General features: G+C 46.6%; 1 protein-coding gene across 3 annotated transcripts in view; it reads right to left on the bottom strand.

The window, feature by feature from the left end:
- The window catches only part of ebf1a (EBF transcription factor 1a), a 190487-nt gene that overhangs the window by 40203 nt on the left and 135607 nt on the right, over nucleotides 1-14677 (bottom strand). For all 3 annotated transcript variants that reach the window (XM_088933266.1, XM_088933265.1, XM_088933264.1), the window contains exon 10: nucleotides 10549-10675. In XM_088933266.1, coding sequence (XP_088789392.1) covers nucleotides 10549-10675 — 127 coding nt within the window. The remainder of the gene's footprint in view (nucleotides 1-10548; nucleotides 10676-14677) is intronic.

A 14677-nucleotide genomic window follows, 5' to 3' on the forward strand; every position in this document is an offset into this window, starting at 1 on the left:
GTGAAACACCCTGTGCAGGCCGAAGCCAGAACTCTGAACTTTCCTCACTCAATTCTGGGGTGACCTCAGGTCAGTGTGCTTAAGAATCCAGGGTGGAACCCTAAAGCTCTGGGAGGAATTCTAGCTGGGGTTCTAGAGTGTTGCCTGTGTCCTTGGTTTTGTGTTCTGAAGAATCCACAGACGTATTTTTAATGATGACACACATCACTCCCTCCAAAGGGTATTTTTAAGGTGTTGTATAACTGCACACTTCACATAGTGCGTTAGTACTCTACTATCACAATACACTTCTTCGTAATACTTCCTCAAAGATTCTTTGCCTTCTTTGCTAATTACCATAGTGAGCCATGATCCTCTGAGGGTGATACTCGGCGCATCTAGACTTAGTACAACAAAAACATGAAGAGCACTACAGAAAGGCCACGTACAGTTCACGGTATTCGATTTCAGGCTGTCTCCTTTTTCTGTGCAAGCGTAGTCTTTGTTAGGAAAGGCGAAGAAAAAGGGAGTGTTTGCAACACTCAGTAACATGCTTATGATGTATCTTCAGGAAACAAAAAAACAAATTGATTGCTGAATCACACAAACGAATGCACCCCAGTTCCAGAATTCTGGCCTGCCCCCCCCCCCCATTCTTCAGCTCAAACAGAGAAAGATGGAAATCCTTGTTCATGGGGTTTCACTGTGTGCTTAAGGCTGGTGCCAGAGACACAAGCCTGTTCACTACCAAATCCAGCCTAAGCTTAAGAAACCTCGCAGCTAAAATCTAAATAAATACGAAGAGAAATCCACATGCCTTCCCCCCTCTTTCCCCTGTAGAAACGACTGTTTGAAGGATTCCTTGCAATCACACGGATCAATGCTCATTGAAATTTCATGAAGCCAGCATCCTCGATGGTTCATATTTCACAATAATGACCGGGGAGAGGGGATTCTGGACTGGGGGTGGGGTAGTAGTTGTCTGTGCATAGGGCAGAGGGATCGGGAGGGGGGGGGGGTCAGCATAATTCTGAGCTCAATTGCGATAATAAAAAAACCACCTCCGACAGAAGGCAAAACTGAACCATGAAAGACAGCGCAAACAGCTGACAAGCTCTACAACAAAGGCGACACAGTGCACTGCCTGCCAATAACCTTGATTCACACAGGGCACCTTCAGAGATTCTATGCATAAGAGGCAGTCGCAAAACTGCCCCCCAAAAAATACGGTTCCCGTGTCAACTTTGATTAAGAACCGAAACAAAAACACCTTCGCACTATCCGGGTTCGAGAGCGTGCGGAGCTGTCTACCTCCTGCCTGGCTGCGACGCGATCTGCAGGGCTCTCTCCGCTACACGGTTTTAACTTCCCCCCCCATGTTGGAGCAGCACGCCTGGGGGATGATCCGGGTCCTGGGTTTGCCGTTTTTGCTGCCTGCGCCGGTGAAAGGGCTCGACTGCGACTGTGCAGCCGCACTCCCAGAGAGCTGAATGGTGTGCCTCGTAATTGGTTTTGAGTCTAGTAGTTTAACAAGCACTTCTGGGGCTTTTGTAAAGAGCCGATAATATCAGCAGAGTAATGAGCGCAGGAATGTAGCGCTCCCAGCTCTTCTCCTTCCCGTTTCTCCCCGCCCGTCTCGCTCAGGTGTGATCTCATACGCGGGCGCTGCGGATCAATACCATCAGCAGCAGGCCGCTCGATAGCCCTGAATTATTGCTTCATTTTTCTCCTTATTATAGATGAGTCCTGTTATTTTTTCCAACCCTCCCCCCCTCCACCTCTCCGGGGATCAATACCTTACAATCTTATTTTTATCCATTTTTCCATAAACCCCGTGATTGCGTTTATTTGGAAAATCCGACAAGCTAAGTAAGACATTGCTCGCGCATAAAAAAAATTGATACAGATATAAAACGGATGGCTTGTTTCGGTTTTGACTGTCCTCTGCTTCTTCTGCCTATACATGTGTATATGACCCTGAATGCATGTACATGCATACTATAAGACCCTCCACACACAGAAGTATGCACATTAATTGGAAGGTATATGTAGCTGAATAACTGTATCAGGTGAAACATATAACAGTCCATCCAGCCATTACCAGAATGCCATTTATTACCAGTAAGCATGGCAGCAAACAGAGGCTACAACACAGATGGGATGTCCGTTCACTGTAAGGCAGACACAGGCACATGGGAGCAATTTAGAAATCGTCAACTAAGCCAGCCAGCACACCTTCCACAGGTCGGGGGGAAACCAAAACATTCGGAGAAAACCCACACAGACATTGGGATGCCATGCAGGCTCCACACAGATCCCAGACGTCAAACTCTGGGTGCCAAAACTGTGAGTCTGTGTACCATGCAACTGTGGTTACAAAATCTAAAAAGAAAATAAGCTTTATCTGGGCGTTGACAATGACAAGTGGATTAAAACCTAAATTTCCTCCCCAGGCGCTGTGAGAATATGCACTATGAGAATCAGGCGAAGGTGACTGCCGTGGATTTCCAAAGTTTTTCTCAACACAATCTTATCTGATGGGCGAATAACATCTGAAATCGAAAAAACTAACTCGTAGATCTCTTTCAATGGCTGCATCTGTGCCTTCCTCTTTGTGCGGACCTCAGTTGGTCACGAAACCAGCACTACATGTTTCAGAACAGGTGTCCCGAAACATCTAACTTAATCCATTAATTAGGAAGCCCTCATAACTGCTGTTGTTACTGTATTGTCTGACACAGACGTACGACTCATCTGCCAAGAGACTCTTACGACAGTACGCCTTGGGCTTTGCAGGATAATTGCAGGACTTCTAGAATAAAAAAACAACAACATAAACACTAATTTAATGTTTTTTATCTGTATGTTTTACCTGCAAAGGCATTAGGATTTTTTCTCACATCTTCCCCGGAGGCACCTCTGATCACAATGGCATGACTTACCAGTTCTTATCAATTTCTAGACTTCTCGACACAAAATGACAAAACCGCCCTCCCTCGTTCTCTGTCCAGCACGACGCACCATTTGGCAAAGTGAGTATTTTTCAAAAAGGGAAAACAAGTTTTTGTTATGAACGTTTGTGCAAGGCTGTTGTTTGTTATTTTTTTGAACGTTCACCTCTCCCAATTCTCCTGTCAGTAATCAGAAAAGGCCAGGCAATGAATACCACCAAACAGTTTAGCAGGAGGTTGACTAAAAACAGGAGGAAGGAAAGGGGTGAGTGATTATGTCACAGCACCCGCAGAACCTGAATATTCACTGGCAATGTCCTTTTCCACTGTGAGGTTTCAGCTAGGGTGCCTTAAGAATCAGAATAAAAAAAGACAGTACAGAAATGGTTATAGTGTCGCAGACCGCTGGGCTTCTCTAATCCTTTCCAGCACAGACACTCTTCAACAGTGAACAGTATTTCATAAATACTTAATCAGGGCGCAGACATAAGCGAAAATACCTATAATTTGATCCAACAGAGTCTTTTAATATTGGCTGCAGCCCTGTATCGCTAAGAGGAGAAGGCTGAATTCAGAACAGGGACAAATTGACTACTGAACTCGGGAGCCCATTTATCACGGCCTCCAATCTCTTGGAACCACAAAGGTCTTTAAGGCTTTCATTGGCAGATCGCATTATAACTCTGGTTCATGTAAAATATGTCAGGACAGTGAGTCTAATAAATGATGTGAGCAGCCATCCACTGCAGGTAATCCACGACCAAACTTGGAAATGCGGCAGCAGACCGAGAGAGCGAAAATAAATGCGTCAAAGACGGACGCCGACCTGCCAAATATCTGTTCAGCCTTGGATGTCTTATTATCAGCACACTGGCATGTGGGTTATATGCTGTCCCAAGAGCAGCTTACTTAATTGCCTGGGATGATAAGCCCCTAATTGCGCCGGGCCTTGCTTCACTAATGGCGCGGCGCTGCGAGGAGGGGCAGGGAGCAGAATGTGGGTCGCATACTGTAGAAACGCCTCTCCTCTTCCCATCCGCTTGCTTGTTTAGGGGGACTGCACTATACGTTTCCTAGAAGCCCACTACAAGCCATCACTGTTACATCAAGACTCGGACTCAAACACAAAACATCACCTTTTGTTTTACGCAGCTAATGTGATTTTATGCCCATTTATACAGCCGGGCATTTCACTGGAGCAATCTGGGGTGACATGTCCCTTGGTAAGGCTGACAAAGCTGTGCCCCTCCTGGGATTTGAACCTGCAGCTATCCAGTTCTGAGCCCAGCGGCCTGACTGCTCTTCATCACTACTGGTGAAGCTACTACCACAGCACAACCAGCACAACACAGTCACAACCATTACTACCTAACAGCTACTGTCAAGTGAGATGCACTAGCTGCAGCTTCACCACAACTTCAGTCCACGAGTACTAACTTACTTTTAGCGAAGTAAAAGTGCTAGCTCTGCTTTAAGGATCTCCTTTCATTTGATTTGCCACAACAAATGTGTGCAGTAATTCAAAGGTGCTCCAATTGTACTGTGCATATGTGCTACAGAAAACAACTGATATCTGAAAGACACTGAAAATGGAAGATCTGAAAGACAGAATTGTAGCTCCTATTTAATTTTGTTTGCTCAAAGTCCCGGCTTACTTAATGAAAAATATTGTAACGTTCACCCGATAAGAGCATCTGTACGGCCTGCAAACTGTCTTTAGCAGATCACTCCAAGTCACATTTAATTGGTGTTGCAGCCTTTGGGAGCTTTTACTTCTGTAACAGGATCTTAATGAAAGTCTGGCCCCGTGAGCAGGAAGTCAGAATACTTTTTTCGCCTCATTCTTTAGATCCACGAAGCCTCCTGAAAGACCGAGGATGGCATCTGTATCAGTAATCAGTAACACAGCCCAGAGAAGTTGGCCCTGGTGTGAGTATGTGTCCCCTGCAATGGACTGATGTCCTCTCCAGGGGTATCCTATCTTGCACCCATTGCTTACTGGGATACTCTTTGATGTCCCCCGTGAATATGTACTGGATGAAGTGGTTAGAAAATGGATGGATTATTTAGAAAGGGGCTCAACCCAGCAGTGCACTGCAGAAATTCTACTCAGTACTATGAACAAAACCCATTAATGAATTACTAACTTGGGTCGGTGGTTTCGCCCGAAGAAACATCTGAGTATTTTACTGGATCAGCAAAACTGCAGTACCTAGCTCAAGGGAACAGCCACTGGGATTCGAACCCACAACCTTGAAGGGGTGAGTCGAGAGCATGTCACAAGAAAATAACATTACCAGCGCATTGTATTTACCACCCTCATTTAAAAGGATGCTGTTTGCTTGACTGTTAACTCAGTTGTACTGGATCAGGCTTGCCTTCAGCTTTTGTTAAGGAAAACTTCACAAAAAGAGAAGAAATAATGTGCTCACATTCCTCGGCACTGGTTATTACTGCAGCTACGGTAATATCATTACCATTTAGAAATATAAGAAATGATCAATTCTTGAGATCAGAGATAACGGGCGACAGTTTCGCAGGAGGACAGTGAGGTCAGGAGGAAACAGGAGCAGCAGAGAGCACTCTCCTGATTTATAATACCGTAAGTTAACTAAAGAGGGACTGAAAGGACGGAATAAAATTGACAGACAAATGACGGGGAGAAAGATAGGGGGAACAGCTCAGAGAGTTCTTCCACTTAACCAGCCTTTTTCTTCTGTTCGTTCTGTCCATTCTGCTCTCTTTCCCAGTGGCCAGCTGATGTGTGCCAGGCTGTGTCGTGATCTGAAGCGCTCACCCTGGCGCTGGATTGATTTAATTGGGTTTCGGAGCCATTGTATGTTTTTAACAGCAGTTGCTGAGCTGCGCCAGCTGCCCTCGCCTAATGCCACTGCCAGCTGCCACGGGCTACTGCCAATTGTCTTTGATTAGAGCTCACTGGCAACTGGACCCTGAAAGATGCCAACTGGAACTGGAGCCGGCAGAGAACACTGTGGCACGGACTCCCGCTCCCACATCTCCATGGCTAAGCGGATCCCAGCGGACCCCACTGCCACCAGGACCGGGCAAGGGAAGGGAATGGCCGTAGCCTGACCCGCCCGCCGACCGCCAGCACGCGCAAACAGGAAACCCGCGGACTCGCGGGGGAAAAGGAAGTGGGGAGAAAGCCGTCCGAGGAGCGCGAGTCCAAACGGCGCCCGTAGGAGTACGGGGAATGGCGTCAAGCTAATGTGCGGAAAAGGCCACCATCTGCCACCTGTTCCGACGGGCTCTCCATCGCGCAGTCTACTGGTCCCTACCGGTCCAGCCATGTGGCCGTGGAGTGGCCGATACCCGCCGCCAAATCCCCACAATAAACCAAAAAGACCGCGCTGCTCCTGCCAGACCAGCAGGCTCGGGCTGGGCCAGCCCGCCGGGCTCCAGGCCTGCTTGCCGTCTGCAGGGATTAACTTTCAGGAGGAGGACCCCGGCTTGCAAACAAACACGCTCGCAGACAAAAGCAAACGAACAAAAGCGGATGGAAGGAGCCGGCATTCCAGCCATCAGCTGGAGATGTTGCAGCCCGGGCAGTTACAGAGCTGGTATTTCTGCGGTGTGGAAGGGATCACTAAACCACTCTCGTGGCTGAGCCATATGTCAGCAGTTTTTTTTTTTCTTTTTCCTGCCTCCTTAGGTTTTTTACGAGAGAGAAAAACCCTTAAAGGTGAAAGCGACCTCAGAAATGTATTTCATTAATTTCTTATCAATCTGTCTCCCTCGGCGTGGGGAAGGCTCTGTTTTCCAGGGGAAGGCTGACACACATGGCGAGCAAGTCGCGCTCTGACCTAGAGGGAGAACGTGACCTTGACTCTGGTGAGGTAAGCGCCGCCAGGATTAGGTTTCGTAATTCACATGTTGAAGAAATTGCCAAAAGAGCATGTCAAAGGTCGCCTCCCCCTGCTTCGGAAAGCACTTAGCGGCCAGACGAAGCCATTTCCAGCCCAGGTAGCCTGGAGGGAGCTTTCTCCAAATGATGATTAAAAATAATTTCTTCGTAATGAGACCTGACCACCAAAATGCTTGCCAATTAAAAGAGTTTAGGAAGGTGGGGGGGGGGGGGTGAGGTTACATTATAACTGGGGTAACAGGACACTTTGTCAAGCAGGCCTAACCCGCGTTTAGAAACAAAAACAGAAAAAGAGCTTTAAAGCCTGTACAAAAAATGGACTAAGGCCTTTGTGGATAATGAGCTGGTATTTAGTGAGAGAGCATGTTTTCTGTACACACAACCTAATAACAAGAAACTCCTCACGGTTCTATAGAGGCCTATCACAGAAAAAGCAAAGTAAAGTGAAGCACAGTGTTTTTGCTGGAAAAAAAACAAAATAAAGCACAGAGCAGCGTTGCCACCTTGTAGCCTGGAGTGGTTTAAACTAGTTATCCCAACATGGTAGGGCTGGGCAGGCCGGATACCCAGGCCTGTTTTCCATCTGACAGGATTATCTTTCAGGACAAGGGTTGATCGCATGGCACTGTTATTAAGAGGAGGAGTGTTAATCTTGGTGATTTCAGTCCGGTCTTGTACAGTCTGTCCTCCCTGCTCCCCTTAATTCAGAAAGTGTGGCAAAGGACAGCGCGGTACAACCATGGAGAATCAGCAAAAACACAGTGCTCTTGCACGTATAATAAATATATATAACACATATATAGTAAATATATGTGCTGTGAAACAGATCTCTCTGCCTTTCCATACCAGACTGAGCTGGGGCTATACAGTTGTAGGGTCAAAAGTGCGATGCTTTTCACGCTAAACAATTAGTATTTGTAAATTGTAGTCACTGAGATGCAAACAAGATGCAAACAAGATATCACTGCTCTAGAATAAGTCTTGAAAACAAAGACTAGATACTTAAAGCTTAGATCCCAAGCTTGAAGGAATGTACTACACCATTCAGGGCTCATGTTGAAAGCATTCAACGTTTTCAAAAGACATCAGCAATGAATCATGAACCAGAGGGCACACGTGGAAACAACAGAAAAGTGCACTTATAACTGAGATCAGGAGGCACGTGTTTACACAAACAGTGGTGGGAGTGTGGAACAATCTATCACAGGTAACACCCGAGCTTCCTTAAAAAATCAGCTGGAAGAGATCAGTCACGGAACAGCAATCAAACAAGCTCCTCACATCTGTAACCCCATGTTCTTATGTTCAGTACCAGGCCTGTTTACCCAGCTCCACACCTGAGGAGGTGTTTGTGGGGCATTTGACAAGCAGGATAATCCCAGAAGACCCACCCCCACCCCCCACCCCTGACTAGCACTGTACAATTTGTTTATCCACGTTAAAACCTTGAAAAGTAAACCATCTACACAGGCACGGAAAATAATATCGGCTATTATTAAACACTCGTTGTTTCCCGGAGTCCGGAGCTGCCAGGAAAAACGTGGGAATTGCTATAGAACACAGCTTTTATTCCGCTCTCTTCCTTGGCTCTCATTTCTCTGTTTTGTCGTCCTCTTGGAAAAAAAAAAAAAAAGCTCAGGCTCATTACAGAGCTTCTTAAATTGGTGTGGGATTTCTTCGGCTCAGTGTGAGACCTTGGTGAAATGGTTTGCAGCCACTTTCCTCCATTATGTAGAAATGAACTTATTACAAACAAATTCTTCCTCCAGGGCTGTTCTTCAGATTTTCTATTAGGTGAAACAAAGTTGTGAGCCCAAAGCGGACCCGATCCCCACCCTGTCTTTGGTTTGCCAAGCGGGTGTGTGTCTAGGCCTGTGTGTGTGCGTGTGTGTGTGTTAACTGCTGATACACATGTATCTGGGTGTATGTGACTGTGTTTGTGCTGTGATCCAAATTTCTTTTATAATAGCTTCAAGATGGTGGCCTTCCTGGCAATGTTTTTTGTTTTTTTCCCCTGGTTAAATGGTGACCCTATTTTCAAGCATTAGAAGTTACAATCATCAGTCTAATTGAGCAAATTCTGCTCTAATCCTGAACCAATATTTGCATCCATTTGGCTTCCCTGTCCCTTTACTCTCGTTACAAGCTGCAAAGACGAAGTCCCGGAAGTACACTTGACTCATTCTGATTTATGCATTTCTCAGCTGCAGTTCCTCCCGTCAGTTTTCAGCAAATTGTCTTCTCTCTCATCCATCCATCCATCTGCCTGCTTGTTTCGTTGGGAATAAGAACGGCAAACGGAACAGAACTTCTCCTTTGCAGATATCCAGTAGAGGTACTTTTCCCGGGAAACAATGTTTCTAGATCGGCCCTGTCCGACTGAACACTTCTTACAGCCACCCCAACAACGCCCCCCCATGGCTGCACAGTGCAGGCCACTTCTGCCTACCTGGCCAGGGATGTGGGAGCTGACCACAGCGGCACTACACACAGGCAGGGCCAGGACCAGAGACTTTGACCTCCTCTACATTATTTTACTGATGGACTGCTGTTACACTGTGGGCCACAGGCAGGGGAAGAGGGGAGATGTAGCGGACCGCAGTGAGTAAGTCTCTGGTCTCGTAACTGGTGGGCTGTGGGTTCGAGCCCCTTGAGTGACGTGCTTTACTTCTGTTGCTCCAGCCCATCCAGCTGTATAAACGAGCACCGGCATTATTGGGGGGGGGGGGGTGGGTACCTGTGATAAGCCCTGACGTGATGAGCCCATGTGCCCAGGACATACGCTGTGGATCTCAGCCGCCCTCACACAAGGCACCAGCAGGAGAAGACGCCGCGGTCTCCATCGGCAACACTGGCTCGCCCTCTCTCTCTGTCTTACTTCCTACTGTTCCACACCCCCCCCCCCCCCACCGCCGGCTGACCATGGACCTAATGTCTTATGCCTCCACCCCCCCTCTCTCCATAAAGAAAGATGAATTTCGCATTACCCTTATCTCTGTGCTATACAGGATGTTGCTGCTTGTGAGAGCCCAGCGAGTCACATTAACCTCGGCCTAAAGGAAATAGGTGGAATTCCAGCATGGCCGTGCAGCTCTGTGTGCTGGGGAGGAAGCTGTGCAGGCCAGCGCCGTGCGCGGATTCATGTTACCAGTCAACGCTGAACCGCAGGCTGCAGCCGGGACCGTTATTATTACAGCGGTGAAGTACAGAGGTGTCCAAGCCCCACGCCTTCCAAACGTGGCTATGTGTCGTACTACGTGTTAGGGACTAATCCCTATTACCCCATTCCCCCTACCTCCTGTCCCCTCCTCCCCTCCTCTTCAAACACAGTGCGTGAATCACGCTCTCACAAGCCTCACACTGCTTTAGACGCGAGCCGGTCAGGTCCTCTCCACAGTTTAGCACACACGCACACATACACAACACCGAATAACTCTGGATGTGAGGGCTTAAAACTATTAAAAGGGGTGAAATACATACAGATTAAGAATACCCTTTTAAATACCACTTTTGCTCCAAGACTGACAGCATGTGAACATGTAACCCTTTCTACGTAAACGCATATGTATGTGCGTATGAATTAGTACAGTGTATTCATGTGTATATGTACAGAAAAGTACAGGTGTGTGCATGTGTACAGTAGGTACATGTTAGGCCTATGTGCGTATATGTGTCTGTCTGTGTTAAAAGCATTGCCAGTGTAACTCCCTGGCAGGAGCTATTTTACCACACCTGTGTAGATGAACCGCCCAGGAGTACCCTTGCAGAACTGCTTGGACTTGTAGGACAGGGTGACTTCCACCACCCCTGGGATGTGTCTGGGGGGCGTCTGCACTCGGATGGCATGAGGGGTGATGAGCTGCAGGAGAGGGAGAGAGAGAGGAGAGCGGTCAGGGCCCACCCAGGTTCCACAAGCCTGTGCACAAGGGGGAAAACACCACACTGTGCTGGGATTACCGCCCTGTTTTACATACACGGGCAGAAACGCACAAAGTGAGCTTAAAATTATACACATTCAAAATAAAATATCGGAAACACAGCTCTGTCGCTTCATTGTCGCAGTTTGTTTAGGAGCTCGCACGTCTGTAAAAGCTGAAATGGCTCCAACTATTGCAAAGGAAGTCTTTGTCCTGACAGGAGTGACTAACTCAGTAAGAGTATTGATCTTGGAGTGTCCTGAAGCAGCCTCTTCTGAAATCCTAATGGATTAGTCGGCATAATAAAACGCAGGTCGTCATTCCAAGTACTCATTTGTCTTTGTTAATTAAGTGTTTGCTCATTTGCTGTGTCCCCTGGTCCTGGACAACATGATGGTTCTCCAAACCCTGTCCTAGGTTCTCCTCTCCTTTCCTTCAGCTCCTCTCACATCTCCCCTGACTCCTCTCTCCACCACATTCCACCGTGTCTGAATCATTATTGCTGTTTAACACTCCGTCTCCACGAACGAATACTTGACATCAACAAAGAAAACAAACATCTGTAATTAACTTGTCGAGATGGAAAAATAAACAGTTTTAATATCAGCCCCACAGACATCTGAATGACAATTACCCAGACTATTTTTTATCTATTTGTTCTGTATAGTGTAGATTTTGTAGATGCTGCAACTAAAGCACTTCTCATACACATTTATAACATTTTTATATCTGCAGTATATAGACAGCTTTGCTGTTGTATATCTGTCCAAATTCATTAAGAGACTATGAACATTTAGAAAAACCTTCAGAAAATCCCGCCTTTCCACTCCATCTTTTGAGGTGTTATTTAGCTTTATTCTTGTAACTTATCTGATTATTTTGCTATGTGATTTTACAGCTTTTTGAGCTTCTACAAATAATACATAGAAAGTATAATTATATTTATTTTAAATTAGTTTCTAGTTAGGGAAATTGTTAGAATCACCAAAACAAGCAAGCAACAACCTGATAACCTATCAAACCAAAGAGCTCCACTGAAATACACAACTAGGATCTGGACGGGTGTCTGCGCTGATTAAAAACCAAACATTCAGGGGGCAGGCGAATCATTCAGACTGATGGCTCTGTTTGAACTGGATGACACCAGAATTCAAACGGTGAGAAAACCTTGTACATTAACAGACATGGAGCTTTAAAAAACACGGTGACAGCAGCCTGACTTTCTTTTTTTCATTACGGGTTACGGAATTTAACACCCTTGAAGGTAACAAAATGCCCCAACGAGTATCGGGGGGTAATTCAACAGGCTGTGCAGGGGCAACAGGACAGCCTCACTTGTTAAAGCACTTCCTCTGTGTGTGTGTGTGTGTGTGTGTGTGTGTGTGTGTGTGTGTGCGCGCGCGTGCGGAGAGGTGGGGTGGCGGATATGAGGCCCATTAATATTTTTTTCCAATTAAAGAAGGAAAAAAACATTGTTGGAAGTGGGCCCTGCACACACCCCGCCCTGGGGATGCGATTCCAGCACCTGGAGTGAGACTGGAAACGTCGCGGGGCACGCAGAGGCGGCAAGAAAGCCAGGGGATGTGTTCATTAAGGCTGGCCGATCGATATCGGAGCAGCCCGGGATCGGCTAGCTGGCTCCTCCGCGCTGAGACACCAGATAAACATTCCACAGCCAGAGGAGCACTCCTCTGTCGCTCGGCCCTAATTGGAAACATGTTTTCAGCCCTATCATTTCCTTCCAGGGTCGTTTGTGGGGAGTAATGGTAACGCTGTCAGATGCCTAATTGTTCTGTGCTTATTCCATTAGAGCGTCACTCAGACTGCTTTCCCACCATTCTGGAGCTGGGCAGTAACGTTCTGCAGCAAAGCATCTGTCCTCCTCAGCGCTAAAACAACACCGAGCGGGTAAATAAGAAAAGGATATTAGTTATCTTAACACACACTTGCCCCGTGAGTGGTAATTTTCGTATGTTTATGCCTGTGATTTGGGAGTCCAGTTTTCTGTATTTATCTCCTTATCTGAACATATTTCTAGCTCTACAACTCCCTGAAAAAAAAAAACAAGAAAAACAGCACAAGCCCGTATATAAACAAACAAAGCAAAAAGATAAATAAAGGCCTGCCTTTTTTCCCCCCCCAAATGCGCACCCAAGACACATACACACATGGCACACACATGGTGGGTAATTTGTCTTAAAAAAAAAAACTGGAGACAAATTGGAACAATAACAATGATTTCAAACACAATGAAATCAAGCTCCTCGTTTCAAAGGGGCGTCTGGGAAAGATAAACTCCGGCTTTGGATTGTGAAATGTTCAAGGTGACTGTGCTGTCTGATCCCGTCGCTCTGCCAGTGCCGGGTTAAGAAAGCCCCCTCTCTCTTCTCCTGTTTCTGGCTTTGTTAGGCATCCTCTCCTGAAATCAGATCCTGTCCCTGCTGGCTGAGGGGCTTGAGGACACTGGAGGGATGTGGCGATGTGGGTGGGGGGTGGGCCTCTAGTGTGAGTGTGTGTGTGAGAGAGAGGATGCAGGTCATGGGGGAGTTCAGAGGTGACATCCCCTCTCAGTTTGCTGCCCACAGGAATCACCGCAGGGCTTGAAAATTGGTGCCATATGTTTTGGTCTCCCTGTAGCCCAAATAGAGAGACGCACTATTCGTCTGAAAGGTGTTGTATACACATATACATTACATCCATTCTGTACACAGACATTATTGTGTGTAATTATATATATGCATTGCCATACCAAATGGGATGCAATGAATTATACTGATCCCACTAGAGGTTCCTGACGGCCACGGAGATACAGGACCATGCAGAGGTCTCCTCAGAAGACACTGAACCTGCCTTCTATCCCTCTGCTTCAGGATTCAGAGGGACAGAATTCAGATTCTTGCGCCCTTCGTGTTAATATTTTCTTATGCACTATCCCGTGTCTGTAAATCCACCGGGCTGTCTGAATTGACACACTGTCCAGGTTTGCTGTTGCCTTCAGTGAAGCACTGGAGGCATGCCTAGAGGGGAAATTACTTCAGTAAGTCATTTTCAGTATTCTTTCCTATACTGTAGCATGGCACAATAAGGAAAAAGCCTAGTTGGCTGCTACTTTGCAGTCCTCATGGGACGTACCACATATTGGGCCATTCCAACTTCTCAGGACAGAATGGGTCACTTCTATAAAACACACATCCCTCTTCAATTACTTACTAGTCCAATACAGTGTCGCGGTACATTGGAGTCTAAGGATACACTGGTGCCTTCGTGACAAGGCTATTGAACCGGTGCTCTAGGCACAGAGCCAGAACACTGCTTCTGGTTTTGAGCTTCATGTGTTTCAGCTGGCCAGTGATGGAGGCAGGTTAAACATTCCCCTACTTTTCCGACGTGTGAATTGCATGGCTTTGGAAAATTGAAGGAAAACGCAAGCTCCAGGAAGAGCGACATACAGTACCTCTGCCTTGCTGAAATGCTAAAAAGCTAAACAGTTGATCTGGGCCGTGACCTCTGGTTCTTTGTCATTTGTGTTCTGATATGGCCATCTTCCTCCAGACCTGGTGGGGGTAGTGTTCCTTTCTCGTTTTTCACAGCTTTGCCGGTATGACATAGATTTTGTGTTTTTATATAGCAAGTTAAGCAAGTTATTTTGTTACCAGTTGCCAAGATATAGTGAGTGGATTCACCAACAAGGCAGAAAATTTCTGTTTTGTCCTCCTGTGTTCAGCGGTGCTCCGAGCAAGTAAGCACCTGTGAAGCACCAGGGTGCGGAAAGCATGGTCTGTCCTCGTGTGTTTTATTAACACTTCCTGCCCATGTGCAGCGGTAACAACTCTTTAAAGTTGTTGAAACCTGCCTCACGCCTGAAGAAGGCTCCACAGCCGAAACTTTGTGTCTCCTTTCTTTTCCTTTCAGCACGGAATAAACCTTTACCTGTTCCTTTGCAA

Source organism: Atractosteus spatula, chromosome 14, assembly GCF_055471065.1.
Source record: "Atractosteus spatula isolate fAtrSpa1 chromosome 14, fAtrSpa1.hap1, whole genome shotgun sequence".
Lineage (NCBI taxonomy): Eukaryota > Metazoa > Chordata > Actinopteri > Semionotiformes > Lepisosteidae > Atractosteus > Atractosteus spatula.